We start from the raw sequence: 25,356 nt of genomic DNA, 5'->3' as shown, positions 1-25,356 counted from the left end.
GGATTTTGTCTCATTGAATGGGAACAGAAAGTGCTGTCTGTCTGCAGAAATTAAGTAACTCCATGTTTTCTGAATTACTCATGTAACACTAAATGTGGAATAAGATGAAATGCACTACAAATGGAGCAGGCAAAATCTACATACAGTGTCCTGAGCCCCTGGAAGGTAAATGGGAATTAGGTTAGCTATAGCATTACAGTTATGATAATAGTTTAACACAGCCAGTAGGTGGTTAGCATCTCTTCCTACTCCTGATGTTCACATGGCAACTTTCTCTCCTGTTGAGCCAAAAGGAAAGAGACAGTTCCTGCTTTCAGGACTGGATAAGAAGTTTCCCTTCTCTGTCATATAATGTGGAAGTGAAGGATCAAAAAGCTGAATCCAAGCCATCTTTTTTCACTCAATCTCACCTAATTTCCCCCCTTGTTGTGACTCCCCTTTCACATGACTTTTGACTATATATATCCCAATATTGCCAGTATACCTTTTTGGCATCGAAGTGAGAACCACTACTCCTTTTTTCTAAAGCAGAGAAGTTGGTGGATCTAACCCATTGTATATTATGATTTTGAAAAAGTCCATAAGTCGTGGTAACTGCCTTGTAAAGTTAAGGATACAGGGCATAGTGTGAGTCATAAATGAATGTCTGCCAAATAACAAGCACGTGCCACCCAGATAATTGTTCTGCAGCTGCACAGTGCAATACATGGCGCACAAACATATATAATTACATTCTCTGTTTATGCAAGGGATGATTTCATGCACTGCTAGATTATTTTATTTCCGTTTGCTTATTGTTATTATCATCATTGTCATTATTATTGTTGTTTCATTCATTCCTAATGGGTTTCAGTTGCCAGAACTCCTGCTGCTCCACCTGTCCTTTTTCTGTCTTAATTTTATTCTGGTAGGTCACATGTTGTTTTTCTGAGTAACACTTGGAAGAGCCCACATTTGCTACTAGCTGGGAACATAAATCCTAATATAAGGGTGGCACTGGCACACATCAGCCATTAGTGTTAGTGGCATCTATCCACTTGCACATTAAACAGAGCACAGACTGAAATGTGGAAGTCAATTTCATAAAAATGCAATTAAATTTTAGATAATATTCATCTGTGTTATTTACAGGAAGGTTTTGTATTTGGATAGCATGCAAGGTTTTCAGCAAGGCAGCTGGAAGGTAAGGTCCTGTGCCAATAGCTTTTTAAAAAACACATACAGAGAGAGTAGGATTGCAACCGTGCTGTTCTTAAAAATCCTAGGAGAATAGAAACAGTCCAAATGTGTTCCAATCAATTCCAATCCACTTTTCAATTAATTATTAATACATCTGAAATTAACTTTTGCTGTTGCTCAGCACAACAGATGGAAAAATGGCTATAACACCCTAAATATTTATTTGAATTAATTTGTTCATACTTGGCAAGAAAATTGATCCTTATGTGCTAATGTCTTTTTCACACAGGTTGCTGCATTATAAATAAAAAGAATCAGACTCTCTTCATTTTCTGTGTACTTGATGAACAATTATGGAATAATTACTGTACTGTTTCAAGACTTTTTTCATTTAAATTGGTGAATTGCTGCTGTGAGCCAAGCCTAATTGCTTGTGAACTTACTAGTTTTATATTAAAACAACAATTCATAATTAGATCTGAAAGGGTTTTACACCTCAGATAAAGTTGGATAAGTATATGTTTGCTTGGATTGCTTCATTTACTGCAGAAATAACTTGGAAGGGCTTTTGGAGGATATATCTATCAAATAACCACTGCAGTTGGACAAAACTGCTGCTGCTTCTGAAGCAAGCAACAATGAAAGCCAATGTAGATGTGAAAGAATCAGATGAAGAATCAACATTCAATTGCTGGGTGGATTTCTTAAAAGAGCTGGAGGGAAACCTAACACAATATAGACAGCCAGGAGGGAAGGATGAGACCTTGTTGTATCTAAGTGTCCAGGGAAGGCTCCATGACCAGGTGTAACTCCTGTCCGGAGAAAGTAAGGGCCCTTTCTGAACAGCGGAAAGGGCGCCTCTCCACCAGCAGAAATTATGCTGGTGGAGGGGAGGGGGCCGTTCACACAGGAGCGTGCGAGCGGCCCCCGCAGAGGCCAGCACTGAAGAGGCAGCTCCACACAGAGCCGCCTCTTCTGCGTCCCCCCCCCACTCACCTCGTCCTCCAGTGTCGGTCTGGAGGGCTGCAGGGAACTGCCCATGCTGCCCTCTGACCTCCAGGGGTCGGAGGGCAGCGTGGGCGGGTCTCAGCAGCTCTCCAGACCGATGCTGGAGGACGAGGTAAGTGGGGAGGGGTCGGGAAAGCGGCGCCTTCAGCGTGGTACGGTTTGCACTGTGCCAATGGGAAGGTGGCGCTTTCCAAAAACCTCCCTCGGGAAGGGAGGTAGAAAGTGGCGCCTTCACACTGCTCAGGGCCGCACAGGACGGCACTGCTGCAATGTGCAAACAGCTGCCCAGGGACAGCGTTTTTGCCGTCCCTGGGCTGCTGTAAATGGCCCGTCCGGAAAGGGCCAAGGTTTCAGTCAGGGGATCATGGATGGAAGCACATTTTTATTTTGAGGTACCAAATGTCTATAGATTGACAAATAGATAGGTCTAAAATGGTAGTGCTGGCACTGTTAATCATGCTTTCCATTTTACTGGAAATATAGAAGAGAGTTTGGAAGAGGAGTTTGGATTTATATCCCCCCTTTCTCTCCCGTAGGAGACTCAAAGGGGCTTACAATCTCCTTGCCCTTCCCACTCACAACAAACACCCTGTGAGGTAGGTGGGGCTGAGAGAGCTCCAAGAAGCTGTGACTAGCCCAAGGTCACCCAGCTGGCGTGTGTGGGAGTGCACAGGCTAATCTGAATTCCCCAGATAAGCCTCCACAGCTCAGGCGGCAGAGCGGAGAATCAAACCTCCAGATTAGATACATGAGCTCTTAACCTCCTACGCCACTGCTGATATTTACATATTTTAGATATTTACATATTTTAGATGTACTTTTGCACTTTTGAGATTGTTCTTGTTATGAGAAACATCTAACTGGTGCCTGCAACAATCACATTAAAATATACATATGACTATTACAGAGCATAGATCACACCACAGAGGGCTACTTTGCCAGCGTACAGTTTGAATCTACAAAATCTGCAAAATTACATGATGCTCTGTGTATGTAACTGTCAGAAAAAATCAAGATACATCAAACTCTGCTACAACTATGGAAAAAAAATTGTACACACCTGCTGCTCTTTGAGTATTAAAGCGAGGCTGGAACATCTCTATTCCTCAACGAACCTTCTGACCCTTCCTGAGCATCCGACCAAGACTAGGATTCATCACTATTGCCCCAAACGTGGAGCCAGAATATTGTATGTGTGTGGAATAATCAAAATTGACATCAGGCACAGCAGAAATCTCCTTTCCTTGAATGGTTTTACACGTTTGCCTAAGAAACAAACACATGTCAAATACTACACTGTTAAGGCTGAACCATATAAAACAAAAGTGGAATTAGTGGCAGAACTTTTTTGCTTACAGAAAAGATACACATTGCCTTTAATTGTCCTAAATAAATTTAGTATTTATTATTAAAACTCAAAATACAGAAAGATTTTTCCAGTAAGGAACTGTAGTGAGCATTAATATAATCATCTTGTAGCAGAACATTCACTAAACTGAAGTACACCAACGTTTCAGTTTTTATCACAGACCAACCAAAAGGTTGTACAGACAACAATTGTATTTAAAATTGGAAAGCAGGAAAATGAAAATTACTTTTTCTATATTGTTTCAGCAAGCATTTGATTACTTCTTCATTTGCTAGTGAAGCGCTTGTTTGCTATGTCTTTATCCATTCCACTGTATAGTGCATTTAAGAACATAAGAACAAGCCAGCTGGATCAGACCAGAGTCCATCTAGTCCAGCACTCTGCTACTCACAGTGGCCCACCAGGTGCCTTTGGGAGCGCACATGCTGGATGTGAAAGCAATGGCCTTCTGCTGCTGCTGCTCCCAAGCACCGGGTCTGCAAAGGAATTTGCAATCTCAGATCAAGGAGGATCAAGATTGGTAGTCATACCTCAACTTCTCCTTCATAACTCTGTCCAAGCCCCTTTTAAAGCTATCCAGGTTAGTGGCCATCACCACCTCCTGTGGCAGCATATTCCAAACACCAATCACACGTTGTGTGAAAAAATGTTTCCTTTATTTTGTCCTAATTCTTCTGCCCAACATTTTCAATGTATGCCCTCTGGTTCTAGTATTGTGAGAAAGAGAGAAACATTTCTCTCTGTCAACATTTTCTACCCATGCATAATTTTATAGACTTCAACCATATCCCCCGCTCAAACGTCTCCTTTCCAAACTAAAGAGTCCCAAACACTGCAGCCTCTCCCCTCATAAGGAAGGTGCTCCAGTCCCTCAATCATCCTCGTTGCCCTTCTCTGCAATTTTTCTATCTCTTTGATATCCTTTTTGAGATGTGGCGACCAGAACCGAACACGGTACTCCAAGTGTGGTCACACCACTGCTTTATATAAGGGCATGACAATCTTTGCAGTTTTATTATCAATTCCTTTCCTAATTATCCCCAGCATGGAGTTTGCTACATTGAACTGCATTTGCCATTTCTTAGCCCACTCACCTAATTTATCAAGGTCCGCTTGGAGCTCTTCGCAATCCTTTGCAGTTCCCACCACGCTACATAATTTGGTATCATCTGCAAACCTGGCCACCACACTACCCACCCCTACTTCCAGGTCATTTATGAATTGGTTAAAGAGCACCGGTCCCAAAACGGATCATTGGGGGACACCACTCCCTACATCTCACCACTGCGAGAATTTCCCATTTACACCCACTCTTTGCTTCCTGTTTCTCAACCAGTTTTAAATCCATAGGAGGACTTCCCCACTTATTCCTTGATTGCTGAGTTTTCTCAATAGTCTCTGGTGAGGAACTTTGTCAAAAGCCTTTTGGAAATCCAAGTAGACAATGTTCACTAGTTCCCCCTTATCCACATCTAGTAAGTTTGTAAGACAGGACTTGCCTCTGCAAAAGCCATGCTGACTCTTCCTCAGCAGGTCTTGCTTTTCTACATGCTTTATAATTTTATATTTAATGATAGATTCTACTAATTTACCAGGAACAGATGTCAAACTGACTGGCCTCTAATTTCCTGGGTCCCCCCTAGACCCTTTCTTAAAGATTGGTGTGACATTGGCCATCTTCCAGTCTTCAGGAATGGAGGCTGATTTCAGGGATAAGTTGCATATTAAAGTGAGAAGATCAGCAATTTCATGCCTGAGCTCTATAAGAACTCTTGGATGAATGCAATCTGGGCCAGGGGACTTAGCATTTAGTTTATCAATGGCTGCCAGAACTTCTTCCTTGTCTACCACTATCTCCACTAGTTCCTCGGATTCGCCTCCTAAGAAACTTGGTTCAGGTGCAGGATTTTTTCCTCACCTCTTCTTGAGTGAAGGCAGTTGCAAAGAATTCATTCAGCTTCTTTGCAATCTCCCTGTCATCTTTTAGCACACCTTTTGTTCCTTTGTCATCTCACGGGCCTACCGCTTCTCTAGCTGGCTTCCTACTTTTGATGTACTTGAACAACTGTTTGTTGCTGGTCTTGATGTTCGCAGCCATGCATTCCTCATAATCTTTTTTTTGCCTCCCTTACAGCTAACTCGCTTCTCTTTTGCCACCATTTGTGTGCCCTCTGGTAGTCATCATTTGTGTACTGAATTATTTTTCATGATGTTATAAGTCACCTTGAAACTCTGGAAATGTGGGATCCAAACTGTTAAATAAATAAATACAAGAAACTATGGCACAATTCATAAATAGTTAGTAATGGATCCTGTCCTAATGAAAATTGACTTTTAGTGCATTTGACCATAGTGATTATATTATTTTTATTTGAAATAAGAGGGGAGTAAAGACTGTACGACTATCTAGGGGTTGCGTACATATTACCTTCATATTGCAATCGGCATACACAACTCATATTCAGTTCAGCTAAGGATTGCGTCCACATTATTTTGCATACAGACACATACACACTTCAACAATATTTTGCTCCTTAATTATGGTACCAATAAGTAGATATTGTGTTTATCATTTAGGAACTGAATGCCTACCTGTAACACTAGCTAGGAAAAAAATTATCAGAGTTAAGCAAGCAAGGACGTTATTAGGTTTCCTATTTCTACATCACACAAGAGAGGAGGAAACAGGTGCAAGCTAAGGGGATAGGATTTCTTTTCTCTTGCCCTTATTTCTGTCTTCTCTGAATACATTAATTTCAACGAACTCTGGCAAAATTTTGTTCTCTGCAATTGTCAGAAATGGAAGAGATTATGTTCACAATTTTTGAGCTCCATAACCAATTAAAAGAATCCTATTCATGTGACTTTCAGATTGTGGCCAATGTAATCCCAAATAAATTTCAGATTAACTTTAGCCACAGAGCAACAATGCTTATTGTAAGAAAGAAAGCAATGAATTTGCAAGAACTTTTGTGGGGCATATTGTTTTCCCCTTTTTCACTTATTTGTTCTTTCCTTTCCCCGAAAGCCCCTATATCCCATTTCTTCTTTGTCCTTCCCAACTCCCAGTCAACCTATCTTAATCTTTCTCCCTGTTTCCAACTTTCCCTCCTTTTCTCCTTTTGACAGCAGGGGCATAGCTGCAGAAAATGGTGCCCAGGGCAATCACTGAAATTGCACCTTCCAAGAAAACCCCTTGTGTCCCTCCTGGCCAGGACTCTGCTTCCCCAGTGCCACATCCAGAGCCCTTCCTCAGGAAATACCAAGTGAACAGCTATGAAGAAAACAGACCACAGTCAAAGTGTCCTCTCCACAGATGGGGCACACAGAAATAAGATAATCATAGCTGCTAGGCAGGTTCATATGAAAACAACATGAGGCCTCTTGCTGAGATTTTCCATTTTAAAAGTTTAAAAGTTTAAAAGGTTCAAACTTTACTTGTGTGTGTAAAGTGGTATCAAGTCAGAGCTGCCTCATGGCAACCCTAGCAGGGGCTTTCAATGCAAGTGAGCAGGGTAAGTTTGCCACTGCCTTCCTCTGCAGTCTTTCTTGGTGACCTCCCTTCCAAGTACCGACCCTGCTTAGCTTCTGAGATCTGATGAAATCAGGCTATTCCACGCCGCCTTCCCTCCCATACATTAAGTTATGGAAATATTAAGTGAACTGCACAAACATAATTTTATCCAGTCTCTGTTCAACAGAGGAAGTAGGAAGGAAGCTACAAGATCATTTTGAAGCCTGTTCCTTAGCTTGTTGACCTCTTAAGCGCAGGCTCATATACCAATTGCAGAGCCTTCTTTCCCTTTTCTTCTTTCTTCTGGCAAGTGTGTAAAAAGAGGGGAAATTAATAGGGCAATCCTATACAGACTGAAACCCTTCTAAAGTTACTGAAGTCTACAGGCACCTTGCAAAGCCTACTAAAGCACCAGGTTTTCCAAAAACAACACATGGTGACAATTCAAGCTGATGAGAAGCTATTTGCTTCACTAAAGATGACTGAGATGAATGCTGAAGGGCAGGATTCTTTTGAAGTAAATGATGTATCACAGCCACGAAACTGGCTATAAAAGCCATAAAAAGAAAGTATTCAAATATGCATTACTGTAGAAGTGTGTGTGTGTGTGTCAGAGATAGTCTTTTGCTCATGTACCATTTGCTCTAGGATTGGCATTAAGTGTTAGCAGGTCGTTGTGTTGGAAGTAGCAATGTTTTCTGTGCCAAAGAAGTGAAAAAAGTATTTATCCAAGAATATAGTTAAATAACCGAAACAGAAAGAACTTCACAAGGCAATCTAACCACAGCAAACAAACAAAAGATTTATGGTAAGTAAGCTAGACAAAAGAAATTAGGGTTTGGGGTAGAATTCAGAAGGAAATGAAGTAAAAATGATGTTGCATAGTAACTAAATAATGCGGCAGGCAAACATCCCTGAGATGAGGATTTCAATGACATGGAGACACTTAAGAAAAGGCCTTATCACTATTTAAAACTTGCCTCACCCCCGAATAACAGAAAATGTTTTAGGATTAAATAGTCTAGATTGCATTTATAAGGCTGAAGCAAAGTAACATAGTTCTACATGATCTCGTCCTGGCACGGCTTCACTATTAATCAACAGAGGTGTAGCTGGGAAAAATGGACTCTGGGGCAAAATCTGAGTTTTGTGCCCCCCGACCCCTGTGTAGGTGATTGCTCTCCCTCACCAAAACCAAACAACAATTTTTTTGCACCAGGTCATTTCAAAGTCAGCATCACCTTATAGAACATGCCCCAGTTTACAAATCTGAACAAAGCAATGGTCCTGCGATCCATGGGCAGGGACGCATGCTGGGAATGTGGGGGAGGCTGGGAGAGTTTGCTCCGCCTATGGATCCTGTGATCCATGGGCAGGGAGGCATGCTGGAGATGAGGGGAGGCTGGGAGAGCTTGCTCTGTGCATGGATCCTGTGATCCATGGGCAGGAAGGCGTGCTGGGGATGGGGGGAGGTTGGGTGAGCCTGCTCTGCCCATGGATCCTGTGATTCATGGGCAGAGAAAGCTTGATGGGAATGGGGGGGAGGCTGGGAGTGCTTGTTCTGCCCATAGATCCTGTGATTCATAGGTAGAGGAGGCTGGAGTGCCACTCTGAGAGGGTCCCTCTCAGAGAGAGAGGGGTGATCCAGCCTTTGCATTTGTTTGTTTTTTTAAAGCCAAGAAAGGGACCCTTTCTTAAAATGGACCCTTGCTTTAAAAAAATGCCCTGAGCCTGGAGGCTCAAAAAGGTCCCTCGCTCATCCTTTCAGGTTGGATTCAGCCAGTTAGCTATTGGCTGAATCCCACCACTGGCCACTCCCCTCCCCACATGCTCCACTTCCTTATCCAGTGGCCAGCCTTCAGCCGCAGGCATTGTCCCGGGCTTGGCCCAGGCGGCGTGCGCATGTCATGCCAAGGCCCAGTCATGCCTCTCTTCCTTCTCAGAAGTGTGGGGGTGATTTCCCCCCATGACTCCCATGAGGGCCCCTGGGGCATTTGCCCCCAGATGTCTCTGTGGCAGCTACACCACCGTTAATCAATAACCACCACCACCACCATATGCATGCTTCTCAGAGGGTTGGGGAAGGTGCAATCACACTACACATGGGGTCATTGTACTATCCCCTCCCCAACCATCCTCCTATGCCTGTACAGCTGGAAAGACTCACCTACTTCTCCAGCTGTGGCAGCTCCTATAGCCCCAAAAATGTGACTGCTCATTAATGTCCCATCCGCCAGCACCAGGATGCCCATAGCTGCACTGCGATTGTTTCTCTACTGCATGTGGGAAGAGAGAGAGGGGAGGGGGCATGGCTGAGCTACTCTGGGGGAAATGGGTAGTACCTAGTGGTGTGGACTTGGTGTGGAAGGAGGCAAAAACACAAAGTGACTGACCTGACGCTTCAAGGAGGAGAGGAACTGGCACTGGGCTGTTGGCTGGGAAGGCATTCAAGATGAATAGCAGTAGCAAGCACAGGAAGTCATGCAGGCTCACTCTGAATGGTCTTTATAAGTTCCAAAGCCAGAAAACCCAATGAAAAGTGTTCCTCCTAACTGCCCCGCAACCCCCTCCCCCACTGTAGATTGAAGGTGGGGACAAGGCCAGGGAAGGAGTGCACTCCCACCCCCCACCTCCCATCCCCAGTTTCTTGCTGGCCTCAACACTTGTTCTGTTCCAAAAGCAAACTGAAATCAGGTGCCTTGCAGTTGGCCAGAACAAAATGTAAGACCCACAGACAAATAAGTAACAGTTCAAAAATGGTTTAATAATATTGAAAGTTTAGGACTCTGACTCCTCCCAAGAAGTCTAATTAATAATGAATACTTATGATGCTGGAAACAATTGGAGATGGTTTGAAGAACTTGCAGACAGCACCTCTTCCTTAACTGCTTCTAAGGAAGTCTGCGCTGCTTGTGCTGCTTCTGAGACCTCTCGGTGTCCTCTACTTGGACTCTGTTTCCTGTGTAGATGACTGAAGTGTAGATGACTGAAGAAGACAATAGCAAACCATCCCATAAACAAAATACACCTAGTCAACATGGGTCAGTAATGACCTGGTGCTTGCACAGTGGGTTACCTTTACCTAGTTTTCTATAAGTAAAAAACTAATTTATACCATGGGGGTAAACTTTTTACCTATTATTGAATCTTCAGAAATAATTATTCCCTTTACGAACCATAAACATACCATTTAATATGACCCTGAAAAACTGATACATTTCTCAATTAGCAGTTACCGTCCTTCCAGAATGAAGTACAGCTTTCATGTTTGGATTCCACTATATTTCTTCAGCTGAAGAGTAAACCGGATCTGCCATCTGGAGATCTTTCATGAGCTCTCTCTCTCTGTTTTTCCCTTTACATTTAAAAGTAGATTTGGGGAGGCAGCTAAGGCCCTCAAAGGTTCACTGTTCTCACTCATGATATTGTAATGACCCAAAGGACCCCCAGAATATTATTTATATATATTTCTGCTTTAAAATCATATTGGCAAAATCCAGTTGCCAAAAGCACTCCTATGGGTGTAGGTAGCAGCATGTCCAAAGGTCACAGGTCTGCTTTACAAAATCTAATCAATGGATGAGTTACTCCAGCATAACCTAGAGGTCTCATTTGAGTCACGAGAATGCTTGATTACCACACCTTGAATAGAAACTGTTAAAGACAAAGAATATGGAAAGCCACCTCAGTATCAGATTCTGCATTTCCCTATCTCTTCTGGAAACCAAGTTAGCAACAAAGGATTGCTTCTCTGCATCTCCTCTTCCCATTGTTATGAATTTTCCTAAAGCACCCACCTTTCTCCGGTCTAATGTCTCAGCCCAAAATCAGAGTTACTTTGCATAAAGCCAGTCTGTGCTTCCTGACTTAATCTAGGACCAATTGACTCCCATTGTCCCAAGGTGTAGAACAATAGAAGAGTCGCTAATTAGCTCACCCAGCAAGCCCAGCATGGGAAATTCCAGAGAATTTAGAAAAAGGAAACTTAAAACTCACTTGTTCCCGCCTCTTCCTGGGCAAAAGAGTATAAAAGGTCAGTTCACCCCAACACATGTGCTCTTACTAGCCTGTACCTCCCTTGGTCTGGTCAGTTTGAGATACAATATCGTCCTTTGCCTGGATTCAGATGCTGGTCATTTGAAATCCTTGCCTTCTACAAGATCTTCTTCAGCTGAATTTAGGTAACATATTTCCCTGAAAACCCCCCTCCATTTCTATCATCCAATCTATCTTTAAAACCTTTTTATATCTTAGGAACTTGAATGTATGCGCTCTTATGTCTCACTGTGTGTTTGTATTTTTAAACAAATTTATATAAAACTTTTAAATTCAATTTGGACTCTTGCATTACTCTGTGGAATATCCATTGTCAGAATTCCTTCCTCGTATCATATAGTCTAAAAGATCTCCTCCTGGCCCCTCTCGCTGCCAACGTGAGAGCTCATTCCCCTTTGCTACTTTTAAAATCCTATGTGTGCTGTTATATTTTTAGCAGCTGGTGGAGAATCCCTTTAATAAAACCCCTACCCCTGTTAAGGCCATAACAGTTTTGGTGGAGAAGTGCTGGGGCAGGACCTGCTTTTCCAGCTTTGCTGGTGAGCAGACGTAGGGAAGTTTCTGGCATTGGAATTCCGCAAGAGCTTTATTTAAACTGTGTGTGTGCGTCTAGAGACGAAAAAAGGGAAATTTGGGGTGGTTTTTCCTTCATCTCCTGATCTGCCTCATCAAGATGCCCACAGCTGGCCACTAGCTCCGGCAGTGAGCCAGTCTGTATTGCAAGTGGGTGAGGTTAAGGTCGTAACCTGGCACTCTCTGCCGTGGGGAGGTAGAAAATCATAATTTTAGCCTAGGGGGACCTCGCTTGACAGGGACAATCATACTGTTAAGGACCCTTTTTGTGTGTTAAAGCTAGCTTGTTCCCCCTTCCCCTCCCCTTTTTGAGAAAGGATCCATAGTGCTTGTTTATTTCGTGGTTGCCTGTAAATTCCGCCTGAAAGGCGAAGTACGCAATAGAGAGAGGCACCCACGAGCTTTGCTTAGTTTTGAGAGTCAGGCAGGCCTCAGAAATAGTTAAATTCCGCCCGAAAGGCGAAGTACTCAGGTCAGAAATAGTTAGTTTTCCACCCGAAAGGCGAAGTACGCAATAGAGAGAGGCACCCACGAGCTTTGCTTAGTTTTGAGAGTCAGGCGGCCTCAGAAATAGTTAAATTCCACTTGAAAGGCGAAGTATTCAGGTCAGAAATAGTTAGTTTTCCGCCCGAAAGGCGAAGTACTCAGGTCAGAAATAGTTGAATTCCGCCCGAAAGGCGAAGTACTAATCTAAGGTTTAAAATTCTGCTTGACTAGTGAGGTACTAAATAAGAGAGTTCAGTTCAGCCTGAAAGGCTAGGTACGCAATCAGAGAGTCAGATAGAGACTTTAAAACTTGAGATCTCAGAAATTTGAGAACCTTCGCTGTGGCTTGCAAAAGGCAGCCCCAGCATTTGCCCAGTTCTAGTGTTTTGACTGTGGTTGACCAGCCAGGACATTTGCCCCTGTGCTCTGGCCCCTGTGCTCCTGTGCTGTGGTCTTTAGCTAAGACCCCAGCCATTTGTGTTTAAAGTGTTCTCTGAGCTGTCTGTCCATAACAGACATACAGGCAGCCCTTGTTTTGTGCGTCTGTTCCTCCAGGAAGGGGCATTCTCACTCAGATTTGTGCCTAATAGCTGTCTGTCTGCTTTGCCCGCTCACTGCTGTCTGCATTAAAGTGACATCAGCAATTTCTATCCAGCCCAAGGGAAGCTTGGAGACTACTTTTAGGATATTTTAAAACATTCTCTGCAACTTAAAAGCCAGCAGTAAAGTGACCAGCCTCTTGAAAGAGACCCACGATAGGAAAAAAGAAAATCATTCCCATTAAGAAAGTTTACACTCAAGTGTTTTGCACAAGCATCCACATTTTAGCGCACAGATCCTTGATTGTGTGGCTAGCATCAAGGGATGTCGCTGTTGGCAGTAACTCAGGCAACAGGACATTCTGGTAGTGAATCCCTCTCACATGAAGAGGCAGTTTTTCACTTACTATCTGTGTGAGTCCATCTAGAACAGGTACACACTCTTAAAATAAGGAGTGGAACCTAAAAGCCACCTGTGTTATTGGCCTGCCTAGTAAAGGACCCCTCTTCAAATAAAGAGCAAAGTCCTCTTTTCTTTGTCTATAAGGACCCCTCTTCAAATAAAGAGCTAAGTCCGTCCCTGCGGCAGGTATAATATCACAGTTTGTGTAAGGAAGAAAAAAATTAGCAGGAAAAAAACCCTTTTCTCTTTTAATATGTCTGCAACTACAGTCTCTAACAGTGGCAAAAGCATTTTAAAAGAGGAGCTTCATTTTGGCACTAAAGCCCATAAATGGATCGCTCAACAAGGACCTGACCCTTGGGCAGCAGATGCATTCGATTGCCCTGACCCACTCACGACTTTTCTTGAGAATTTCACTGTCTTATGTAAAGCCAAGAAATGGGGACGATCAAACAAGGCAGCCACCGCAGTTTGGGGGCTCTTCAATGCCCTGCAAGCATCCACCAGCAATTATAACCATGTATGCAATACCATCCAAACTATGACTGCTGCCCAGCAGAAATTAAATGAGCAACATGCTACTGAAATCAGAGCAATGCAGGAGGCCCACGCTAAAGAGCATTCCGTACTCAGAGAGACGAAAAATACAGAGATTCAGGACCTTAGAAAAGCCCATGATAAGGAGCTTTCTGCACTCGCAGAAACCAAAGATAGAGAAATTCAGAACCTTAATAAGGCCCATGATAAAGAGCTGACTGCCCTCAAAGAAATAAAAGATGCAGAAATTCAAACCCATAATAACACCCATGAGAAAGTGCTCTCTGTCTTCAGGGAGACAAAAGATATAGAGATTCAGAATCTTAATAAAGACCATGACCAGAAAATTAGGGGAAAAGATGTGCAAATTGAAACTCTTAAAAAGGAGCATGGAAAGGAGATTCAAACTCAAGCTCATGAGATAGCAGGCCTTAACAGAGATAATCTGACCCTCCTTGTGACCTCCCGCACCCATCAAGCAGCAGCGGATGAGTTAACAAAAACCCAGCGACTCCTCCAGGAACGTGATCAGGAAGTTTCTGATCTAACTAAGCAGTTAAATGATACCCAGACTGTGGCACGTTTTATGGCCCAAGAAAAGAAAGCAGCAAAACAGGACTCTGATCATTCTGCCTGTCTCACAGAAATTGCAAATTTAAAACAAAGGTTGGCTCTGCAGAAGGCTGCTGTTGCCTCGATTCACCCCGACAGTCTTTTAGACTTCTTCGAATATGAGTCCCCAATAGAACCTGAAGTTCCCGAGGATGCCATGGCAACCTCCCCTCTGAACCCTGAATGGGAGGAAGCAGCTCCTTTGAACCCCATTAGAGTCAGGCAGGTAGAAACCACTGGTCCTAGGAATACTGTGGTGCGCAAGGAAGTTTTGGAGAGGATCCCTTGGTCAGAATCTGAAGTACAAGCTGTTGCTGCGAGGCTAGGACCCCTGAATCAGACCACAGGCATTTCCTGGTTTCTGGAAGTTTTTCTGAATTACCCCTCAGTTACTGGCACTGATGTCTACCAGTTAGCCCGACTCTGCATTAAAGGACCTGAGATTCATGCCATTAATGACGCTCTCATTAGTCAGGACCTAGAGAATCTCTCCATAGTACAATGGGCCAGGATAGTGGCACCCTACATTTGGCATGATCGCACCCTAGAGGGTCTCTACATTTTGGAAACGCAGGCTCCAGGTGAAAGTCCACTGGCCTATGGTGCCCGCAAACAATTCCTTGCTGTAATGGCACAACGTGTCCCATCCACTGCACCCGGTGTGTATGATTATAATCAGGACGATTTTAAAAGAGCCGTGTATGCTGGCCTAAATGCCCAAACCAAGATAGCTCTTGGTCCCGTCGATCCCACCAGGCTTCCCTGGTTGGAATTTTATGAACGCCTCAGGCTGACCGCTGACATCTTAAGGGACTCAGGTTCCCTCCATGCTAAACCTTCCAAAAAGAATGGTGAATCCCGCTCCACCGAGCCCATTCAGGCAGTCACGTACGCAAATAATGGCCCTCATTCCACCTTCAGACAAGGTGACACACAACGTAATTATAAAGACCCTGGAAATTATTGGGACAGAAACCCAGATCGCTCTTTTGGAAACTCTCGTGGCTCAGTCCATGATTCCCACTACGTTTCCTCTCAGCATCAGGTTCCCTACCCTCATGGTGAAGCTCCCTCTCGTGCCTCAGCACCCTACCAGCCGTACGAGCAGAGGCAAGCACCCCCTCAGCCCACTTCAGACACAGCTTTGTCTCGAGGTTACGTTTGGAAAGCATTAAAAGATATGGGTTTTGATATGACAAACTTTGATGGAGTCCCTACTGACGCTCTCATAGCTGTCCTTTGTAATAATGTCAGGAAAACGGCTCCCTCAGCCCCTTCTCAGCCACTACCCATTTCTGCCGTCACTGTCTCCACGAAAGAGACTCCAATCGCATAGGGATGCCCGGGGTTCACAAAGCTCCAGCAGGAGACCACCAGTAAGAGAGTCAAAATTAAGGCAGTGACCAGAACCCCTGGGAAAGAGAAAACTGCCACTTTAAATCCAAACCTTCCTTCTCTGGGACGCCCCACTGCAAAGGTGATAAAGCCAGCAGAACAAGAGGGTGGACCCAATGAAAAGATTTCTAAGACAACTCAAACTTCCACACAAGCAATATTATCCCTTTTAAAATACATTTTCCAACTGCTATTTGCTTCATAGTGGAAAACACAAAGATGCCATATGAGTATGAGTATATTTGGATATATTTTTCCTTGTGGGGCAAATGGCAGCTCCAGAGAGGGGAGCAATTAAAATTGGGAAAATGGCAACTAGAAAAATTCGTACATTCCTTTCTCAATCTAATTTGGGCTTCCCTCCCCAGGTATGATAAGCTTATTAAAAGCTGCAGGAAATTTAATTATGGATCTCCTGCCATTTCATCTAGTTGTACCCTCAAAGAATATAAAATAAAAAGCAATGGCATTGTCAAAAATGACCTTCATGTAACAATATGGAAATATAATGAAACAATTAATTACATATTTCAATGGCCAGACTTTTTCATATTTTAGGAGATGTTGGACTCTATAAATTCTGATTTGCTAATGCAGGTTCCCTACATTGTTGGGATGGACATTATTCTAATGCAGTTAGATGAGAGGGAATGTGATTACATTTCTCCCTTTTTTATAATACAAGTGGCTCACAGGAGTAGTCCTGTGCCAAAAAGAATAATGTGAAGAGTGTGTCCAAAAACAATGGGCTCAATCATGCCAACGTTAAGCACTTTTAAGAAACAATATGTTGCATAGGAACAGATGTTGAAGAGAATGACCTATTCAAAAAAAATAAAGCCAATTATATGTACTGAAACGATAAAAATTGTTCCATTTCATACTTATTGCAATTTCTTTAGTATTGAGATTGATTTTTTAAAGTGACAATGAGGTTTTACAGGAAAAGAGGAGAACATAGAAGTACATCTTCTCAGATAACAGATCTGCACTGAACTAGCCATGATGGCTAATAACCAGTCTGTTCAGAGCTTTTATGAATACCAGCTGCTGGAGGGACAACAACAAAATACGTTTTGGCCTTGACATCCTGTTGTGTAGGGCTCCTAAGGGCAACTAGTTGGCCCTGAAGGAAACAGGATGATAGGCCAGATGGAACTCCAGCAAGAGTCTTATTATGTTCTTAACCATCCTTGTATTGAAATCTTCTCTGAAAAACATTCTATGGATTGGTTGTTGTGAGTTTTCCAGGCTGTGTGGCCGTGGTCTGGTTGATCTTGTTCCTAACATTTTGCCTGCATCCGTGGCTGGAATCTTCAGAGGTGTATCACAGAGAGAAGTCTGTTACACATTGTGTCCACTGTTACACACTGGGCACACACTGGACACAGTGTGTAACCAACTTCTCTCTGTGATACACCTCTGAAGATGCCAGCCACAGATGCGGGGAAATTCTTAGGAACAAGATCTACCAGATCACGGCCACACAGCCTGGAAAACCCACAATGACCAGTTGAATCCAGCTGTGAAAGCCTTTGACAGTACAGTTTATGGATTATTACCAGCTGAAATAAAAACAGATTTCTGTGGTAACGAAGTCCTAGGTACATTTGAGACTACAGTGTATAGCCCTCTGACATTCTTTCTGTTTCTATGTGTACAATAATATCTATAACATTTAAATGACAGCTAGTTCAGGTATTTATCTTCACCTACATGAAAAATATTATAAATATTTAAGTTTATTAAAATAAAACATTATAATGGCTGTTCGATAACTTTGTATTCAACAAGTATCTCTTCTGAAACAAACTAAATTATATTACAATGTGGGTTATTATGGTCATTTCTGGAAATCCCACACTATCCTGATTTTCAGCAATTTGATATTAATAAATTAATAGAAGTGATTTGGTTTGCATTTTGTTTTGAGAAGTTCTGGATGCTCATTCCTAGTCATTCATGAGTCAGCTAAAATTCATGTGCAAGTTACATTAATTCATAAAACTTATAAGCAACTCAATTCTGAGTAATTTTTGAGGATCTGACTGCAATTCGCTTGTATTAGTCATTAATGTTTAGCAACTGCCTGTTTATAACATGGAAGAGTTTTAATGAACCAGTTGTGAGCCAAGAAATTTTCTCATCTTACAGACTAGGCAGGAATCCTGCCCACTTTGCCATGGAACTGCTCTGGCAGAAAAGTAGTTTCCTCCAATTAGCAACTGTAGCTTTATTATTTTGTTCGACATATTCTGGATTGTTCCTCCTCAAAGCCATTGCTTGTTCATTTTGCTTGCATGCTTACCTGGATACTTTACTCAGCACCTGGTCCTTGATACTGTGTGGCATAGAACATCATATATCTGTTTCCTAATCTTCTGTATTACTCATGAAGTGGCACAGACCTAAACAGACCTGTTTGTCCTTCTGATGTGTCACTCCAATTCTACTTCATTTTCTGGCTTTGACTTCAGGCTTGTTTTGATTTTTAGTTTTTGGCTGACTTCTAAGTGACTTCATCAAGAGTGTGTAGGATTTCAGTTTTAGACAATGTTACACAAACACAATCTTTTGCAATAATCAGATTGCTTTTACTGAAGTGTCCTCCCCTAAAATCAGCAACAGCTATTCTAAGTCAAATAATTTGACAACTGAATACTAAATGTGACAATAATTCCACTGTTGTTCTGATGTGCTGATCACACTTATTCTGTTGTCCCACAGGATCTAATCTATGATTAGATGGAATCTATGATTTGAGATAGAAGATGGGACACTGACAAATCTAAGTTAAATCTGAGCTTGTGAGAATAAACTGAGAAAGCACCCCAACTCAAAGCAAAAAGGCTAGCAACAGAGCAATATCTCTCATGGCTGAGCAATAAGACATTATAAATACTGGAAGGTTTTTTTCTCTTTTTTCTCTTTTATTGTATATGAACTGATATAACTTAAAAGAAAAGAGAGGTTAAATTGGTGAATCTGTCATCCTGAAGAAAGAAAAGAGGTTTACCTACAGCAGGCATGTGCAGCTAAAGATGAAAGCAAAGTTTGTTTGGCCCCTTCTGCACACGCGAAATAATGCGTTTTCAAACCACTTTCACAACTGTTTGCAAGTGGATTTTGCTATTCTGCACAGCTTCAAAGAGCACTGGAAGCAGTTTGAAAGTGCATTATTCTGCATGTGCAGAATGAGCCTTTGTTTTTATTTTACCTTCAGGACGGTGCCTGTGAATGAAGCTACCCTTCTCGTCTATTAACTGATATATTTTGGTGGACTTACAGGATTGTTCATAAAATGGCTAACGCTTCAAGGGCAGAAAAAACAGGATCCCAGATAAAAATGAAAACAAGGAAATGCGGAAAAACTATATCAGGTAATGGAAATGCTGACCGAGATAAAAAAGAGACATCAATGACATCAATGAGACTAAGGCCCCTTTTGCACACGCAAAATAATGTGTTTTCAAACCACTTTCACAACTGTTTGCAAGTGGATTTTGCTATTCCGCACAGCTTCAAAGAGCACTGAAAGCAGTTTGAAAGTGCATTATTTTGCATGTGCGGAATGAGCCTAAGTAAACTTTAAGATAAGCTGAGCAATTTTGATAAACAATTTAACAAATTGAAGAACTAGAAGTCATGAAAAGAGATCTGAAAATAACTAATCTCTCTAAATATCTAGACATGGAAGAAGATATACTTGAAGAAGATATTGACAGACTAATAAGACTGAATACAACAACTGCTGAAGGATAAAAAGCAAACAGAGATCCCACAGAAACAGACATGGAATGAAATATTGAAAAAGAACTCAACAAAGAAGATATTATAGAAATGGGGAAAAAAGATTTTGACAGAAAATCCAGGATGGATACTGAATAAAAGGAAAACCTGCCACTTTCTAACAAAATTTCTAAGAAAGGAGAATATTACCTTCAAATGGGAAGAGGTGGAAGGGGTAAGATTAGAAATTTTATAGACTTACATCCATTCAACAAGTTCAGGTTTTCGTTGGAAAAGGCTGAAAGGATTTAGAACTTGAGGCAAAGTAAATAGAGTGGGATTCTGCTTTCTGTATACAGATTACTGACTATTAGATTTCTTTTTATTTTGGTAAATTATGGCAGAAAAATTTCTTTATTGGAATATGAACAGGCTGAATTTGCCACAGAAGAGGCGAAAGGTTTCTTATTATTTTACTAAAAATAAATATGGTGTTATTTGGTGTGTTGTGTGGTTTCAGGGCTGTATGGCCATGTTCTAGCAGCATTTTCTCCTGACATTTCACCTGCATCTGTGGCTGGCATCTTCAGAGGATCTGGTGGTAGTAAAGCAAGTGGAGCATATATACCTGTGGAATGACCAGGGTGGGAGAAAGAACCATTTGCCTGTTAACAAGTGCAAAGGGTACAATTAGCAAGCTTGATTTGCATGTGTTGGGTGGGATCTGCCCATTTAGCATGTGAGTAACTATGAAGATAGCAATCAATTAGTGAGGGCATCTGCATTTAGTAGCCTGGCCTTTTGATCCCTTTGATTGTTTACTGCCTAGAGTGGTGGGTAGTATTCTGGGTGGTGTTCACTAGCCCTTTGACTGCTTACTTGCCTGGAGACATCCCTCGTCTGTGTGGTGTTCATTAGTTGCTGTCTTGATTCTAGTGTTTTTCAGTATTGGTAGCCAAATTGTGTTCATTTTCATGGTTTCTTCCTTTCTGTTGAAATTGTCCATGTGCTTGTGGATTTCAATTACTTCTGTGTGTAGTCTGACATAGTGGTTGTCAGACTGGTCCAGAATTTCTGTGTTTTCAAATAATATTCTGTGCCCAGATTGGTTTATCACGTGTTCTGCTATTGCTGATTTTTCTGGTTGAATTAGTCTGGTGTGCCTTCCATTTTCTTTGATTTGTGTCTGGGCACTGCATTTGGTGGTCCCTACGTAGACCTGTCCACAGCTGCATGGTACACGGTAGACTCCTGCAGAAGTTAGAGGATCCCTCTTATCCTTTGCTGAATGTAGCATTTGTTGAATTTTCTTAGTGGGTCTGTGGATTGTTTTGAGGTTTTGTTTCTTCATCAGTTTCCCTATATGATCAATGATTCCCTTGATGTATGGTAAGAAAATTTTCCCTCTGGGTGGCTGTTTATCTTCCTTCTTGTGGTTTGTTCTTGGTCTTGCAGCTCTTCTGATGTCTGTAGTGGAGTAACCATTAGCCTGTAGAGCCCAGTTTAGGTGATTCAGTTCGTCTTGAAGAAGGTGGGGTTCATAGATTCTTTTTGCATGATCTACCAAAGTTTTTATTGTGATCCTTTTCTGTTCTTTTTACCCGCAAAGAACTTGCAAACATAGACTAGGAGCTGCTATTCCTCCATATCAACACTAGCCAAATGATGGGTGCCCAAGACTGGGATAAAACTGACAACTTCACCTACAGGAAAATGGAAAAGGACATGCCTTACCACACCAGAAGACTGAAACAAAAATTCTACAAATGCCAAAAGCATCAGCGGAAACCCAAACTGGACACACCACGGACCATCATCAATCTGACTGAGAAACAACTCTCTGATGACAAAATATCCATCTTATCAAAAGGAGGCAACTTTGCTGTTACCACCACCAGAATTCCATTAGAAAACATCATTTCTAATGTTGAATCAGTGATTTATCATCTCCCTGAGGAAGAAGCAGAGGAAGTAAGAGGGGAACAGTAAGGATTCTGAAAAAGGCAAAACTTCCCTCTAGTAATACAACAAGGAAAGAAAGAAAAGCCGTCAACGACATCAATTCCAATTCAGAAATCAACATTGTTCCAGCAGACAAAGGTAATGCCTCGGTAATCATGAAAACAGAACAATACAAAGAAAAAATCAGACAACTATTGGGTCCTACAACATACAAAAAAACTGAAATAGGACCCTACGAACAAAATCATCACAAAAACCAAAACTTTTATTAAGATCTCAATTAATCCTAACATACACCAACATCTATGGAAATCTGAAGCTCTCCCTCCTAGACTGTATGGACATACAAAAATCCACAAGGACTCCACTCAGACCCACTGTGAGTGCCATCGGATCCCCTACATACAATTTGGCAAAATTTCTCGCTGCACAATTACAAAGCCATATCAAATTTACCACACACTACATTAAGGATTCAACCCACTTCATAGAAAAAGATCAGCAATCTTAAACTCAGCCCCAATGACAAACTGATCAGTTTTGATGTGGTTTCCCTATTTCACCAGGGTCCTTATAGCAGACACCATAACACTCATTAACCAAATTTCCCGAAAGACATTGCAGTCCTGTTCCAACATTGCCTCATTACAAGCAACTTCCAATGGGATAATAAATTTTATGAACAGAGAGATGGGGTAGCCATGGGTAGCCCTCTTAGCCCTCCTGGCCCTCACTACAAGCTACTTCCAACGGGATAATGAATTTTATGAACAGAGAGATGGGCTAGTCTTAGTCCTCTTAGCAAATTTTTACATGGAATACTTTGAAAAACAAGCCCTGGAAACAGAACCAAAAAAGCCTACTATGTTGTTCCATTATGTGGATGACATGTTCACAATTTGGAGCCATGGAGAAGAAGAACTAAACAAGTTTGAAGACCATATCAACAATATCCACTGAGCATCCAATTTACTATGGAAAAAGAAAATGGGGGAAAACTACCATTTTAGATGTCTTAGTCATCCGCAAACTGAACCAACAATTGGACCACACAGTATACAGAAAATGTATCATAGATATCTACATAAAAACTCCAATCATCACCCAGGACAGAAAAAGAGAACAATAAAATAGATCATGCAAAAAGAATCTGGGAATCCCACCTCCTTCAAGATGAACTGAATCACCTAAACTGGGCTCTACAGGCTAATGGTTACTCCACTACAGACATCAGAAGAGCTGCAAGACCTAGAACAAACCACAAGAAGGAAGATAAACAGCCACCCAGAGGGAAAATTTTCTTACCATACATCAAGGGAATCATTGATCATATAGGGAAACTGATGAAGAAACAAAACCTCAAAACAATCCACAGACCCACTAAGAAAATTCAACAAATGCTACATTCAGCAAAGGATAAGAGGGATCCTCTAACTTCTGCAGGAGTCTACCATGTACCATGCAGCTGTGGACAAGTCTACGTAGGGACCACCAAATGCAGTGCCCAGACACAAATCAAAGAAAATGAAAGGCACACCAGACTAATTCAACCAGAAAAATCAGCAATAGCAGAACACGTGATAAACCAATCTGGGCACAGAATATTATTTGAAAACACAGAAATTCTGGACCAGTCTGACAACCACTATGTCAGACTACACACAGAAGTAATTGAAATCCACAAGCACATGGACAATTTCAACAGAAAGGAAGAAACCATGAAAATGAACACAATTTGGCTACCAATACTGAAAAACACTAGAATCAAGACAGCAACTAATAAACACCACACAGACGAGGGATGTCTCCAGGCAAGTAAGCAGTCAAAGGGCTAGTGAACACCACCCAGAATACTACCCACCACTCTAGGCAGTAAACAATCAAAGGGATCAAAAGGCCAGGCTACTAAATGCAGATGCCCTCACTAATTGATTGCTATCTTCATAGTTACTCACATGCTAAATGGGCAGATCCCACCCAACACATGCAAATCAAGCTTGCTAATTGTACCCTTTGCACTTGTTAACAGGCAAATGGTTCTTTCTCCCACCCTGGTCATTCCACAGGTATACATGCTCCACTTGCTTTACTACCATCAGATCCTCTGAAGATGCCAGCCACAGATGCAGGTGAAATGTCAGGAGAAAATGCTGCTAGAACATGGCCATAAAGCCCTGAAACTACACTACACCCCAGTAAATCCGGTTGTGAAAGCCTTCGACAATACAATGATGTTATTTATTTGCAAGAAACGCATATTGGAAATGAAGATATCAATTTAATTCAAAATGACAAATTTGCTATAAGTTGCATTTCAGAAGCTGATAAAAGGGGGGTTGTAATGTATGAGAATCCATTTAACCCCAAATTACTTTTACTGACAATGGTGGTAGATATGTCGGTGTTGGAAAGCAATGGGGAATAAAAAAATATTACTGGTTGGGGTTTATGGACCTAATGAAAATAAAAGTATATAGTACGAAAAACTAGGAGATATATTGAAAGAATTGGAATATACTAGTTTATGTATAATGGGGGATATGAATGGGATAGCATCAACTTTGCTTGATAAAATTACGCAAAATCCACAAAAGAAAATAAAAAATAAGATAAATGAGAAATTGCAAAAAAAAAAATTTCCATTTATGTGAATATTTACATCTGGATATTTAGAAAATACATAATGGGACAGATAAAGATTATACATATTTCTCTAACCCGTTTAAAATGTAGATAAGATTGATTATGATTTGGGCAACTAATGACTTGTGCATCAATATCGAGAAAATTGTAATTGGGTGGGAAATATTCTCTGATAATAAACCAATTATCTGAGAGTGGAACTGTTCAAGGAAAAAAGGTCTTTGAAAACTAAATGATTACTTACTCAAAAAAGGGAAAATTGTGGAAAGTGTAAGAGATTAATTGAAATCTTTTCCAGAAATAAATATGAATGGCAAAATTCAGGTGAACATAGTATGGGATGCCTGTAAAGCCTTTATAAGAGGAATATTTATAGAGGAAAACATGGTTTGAAGAAAAGAAAAGAATGAATTAGAAATCAGGCCAAATGTTAGAAAGAGTCTAAATCAGTGGTTCCCAAACTTATTTGGCCTACCGCCCCCTTTCCAGAAAAAAATATTACTTAGCGCCCCCTGGAAATTAATTTTTTAAAAATTTTAATAGCAATTAAACAGAAAAATATATATATTAATGTTTCTACCTGTGGCCATCACCAACCCCCTGGATCGCTGCAGCACCCACCAGGGGGGGGTGGCGCCCACTTTGGGATTCACTGTGAACAACTATGAAAAAGAATGGGATAAAATAAAAAAAATGTTAAAAGCTGAGCAGATTAAAACTATCACTACTGGGTAAAATCTCTTTAATTAGAATGATAATTCTGCCTAAAATGAACTTTTTTATTTCAAGTACTTCCTACAATTTCAACTAAATCCTTTTTTGAAAAGTGTAAAAAATTTGATTGTTCAAGCAAAAATCTACCAAATCCAGGATTTTCAGTGCAATCTTAAATAGACTTACTCCACTCTATTTTAGTCCCATTCATTTTAATGAGATTAGAATGGAGTAACTCTGTATATGATTTCACTGTCTGTTTGTAACAGTTCAGTCTGATATTATATAAATACCTACCCGAGTTGTTTTCACTTTATTCCCAGAAGAACAACTCCATCCTTTCCTGTCTGGAAGAACTTTGCATTCTTCACCTTCAAGACATGGTTGCATTTGGCACCACCATTTTTGTTCCACTATTGAAGCTACAGCAGGGGAAAAATAGACACTAATTTTTATTATTCCTTAGAAATAAAAATAGACACTAATTTTTATTAGAAACAATTTAATTGTCAAAATAATCAATAGCAAAGCCATAATGATTAAAAATGAAAGGGTTAAAATATTTAAACGTCTTGAAAATATATATAAAATGGTAGTTTGGTTTACTTGAATTGATATCAAAATGAGAAAGTCATTC

General features: G+C 41.2%; 1 protein-coding gene across 4 annotated transcripts in view; it reads right to left on the bottom strand.

Moving 5' to 3' along the window:
* Positions 1 to 25,356, bottom strand: part of TAFA2 (TAFA chemokine like family member 2) — a 212,760-nt gene that overhangs the window by 3,440 nt on the left and 183,964 nt on the right. For 2 of the 4 annotated variants that reach the window (XM_048501577.1, XM_048501578.1), the window contains exons 4-5: positions 25,017 to 25,141; positions 21,002 to 21,103 (exon numbers count right to left, since the gene is read on the bottom strand). In XM_048501577.1, the coding sequence (XP_048357534.1) occupies positions 21,026 to 21,103; positions 25,017 to 25,141 (203 nt within the window). In that variant the 3' untranslated portion in view covers positions 21,002 to 21,025. Of the gene's footprint in view, positions 1 to 3,247; positions 3,454 to 20,279; positions 20,390 to 21,001; positions 21,104 to 25,016; positions 25,142 to 25,356 lie in introns of those variants that run through there. The other 2 variants (XR_007244883.1, XR_007244884.1) reach the window with 2 other exon arrangements.

This window comes from Sphaerodactylus townsendi, linkage group LG06 (genome assembly GCF_021028975.2).
Source record: "Sphaerodactylus townsendi isolate TG3544 linkage group LG06, MPM_Stown_v2.3, whole genome shotgun sequence".
In the NCBI taxonomy this organism is placed as follows: Eukaryota; Metazoa; Chordata; class Lepidosauria; order Squamata; family Sphaerodactylidae; genus Sphaerodactylus; species Sphaerodactylus townsendi.
The sequence above is the reverse complement of the archived record's forward strand: the minus strand, read 5'-3'. Positions and strand labels throughout refer to the sequence as shown.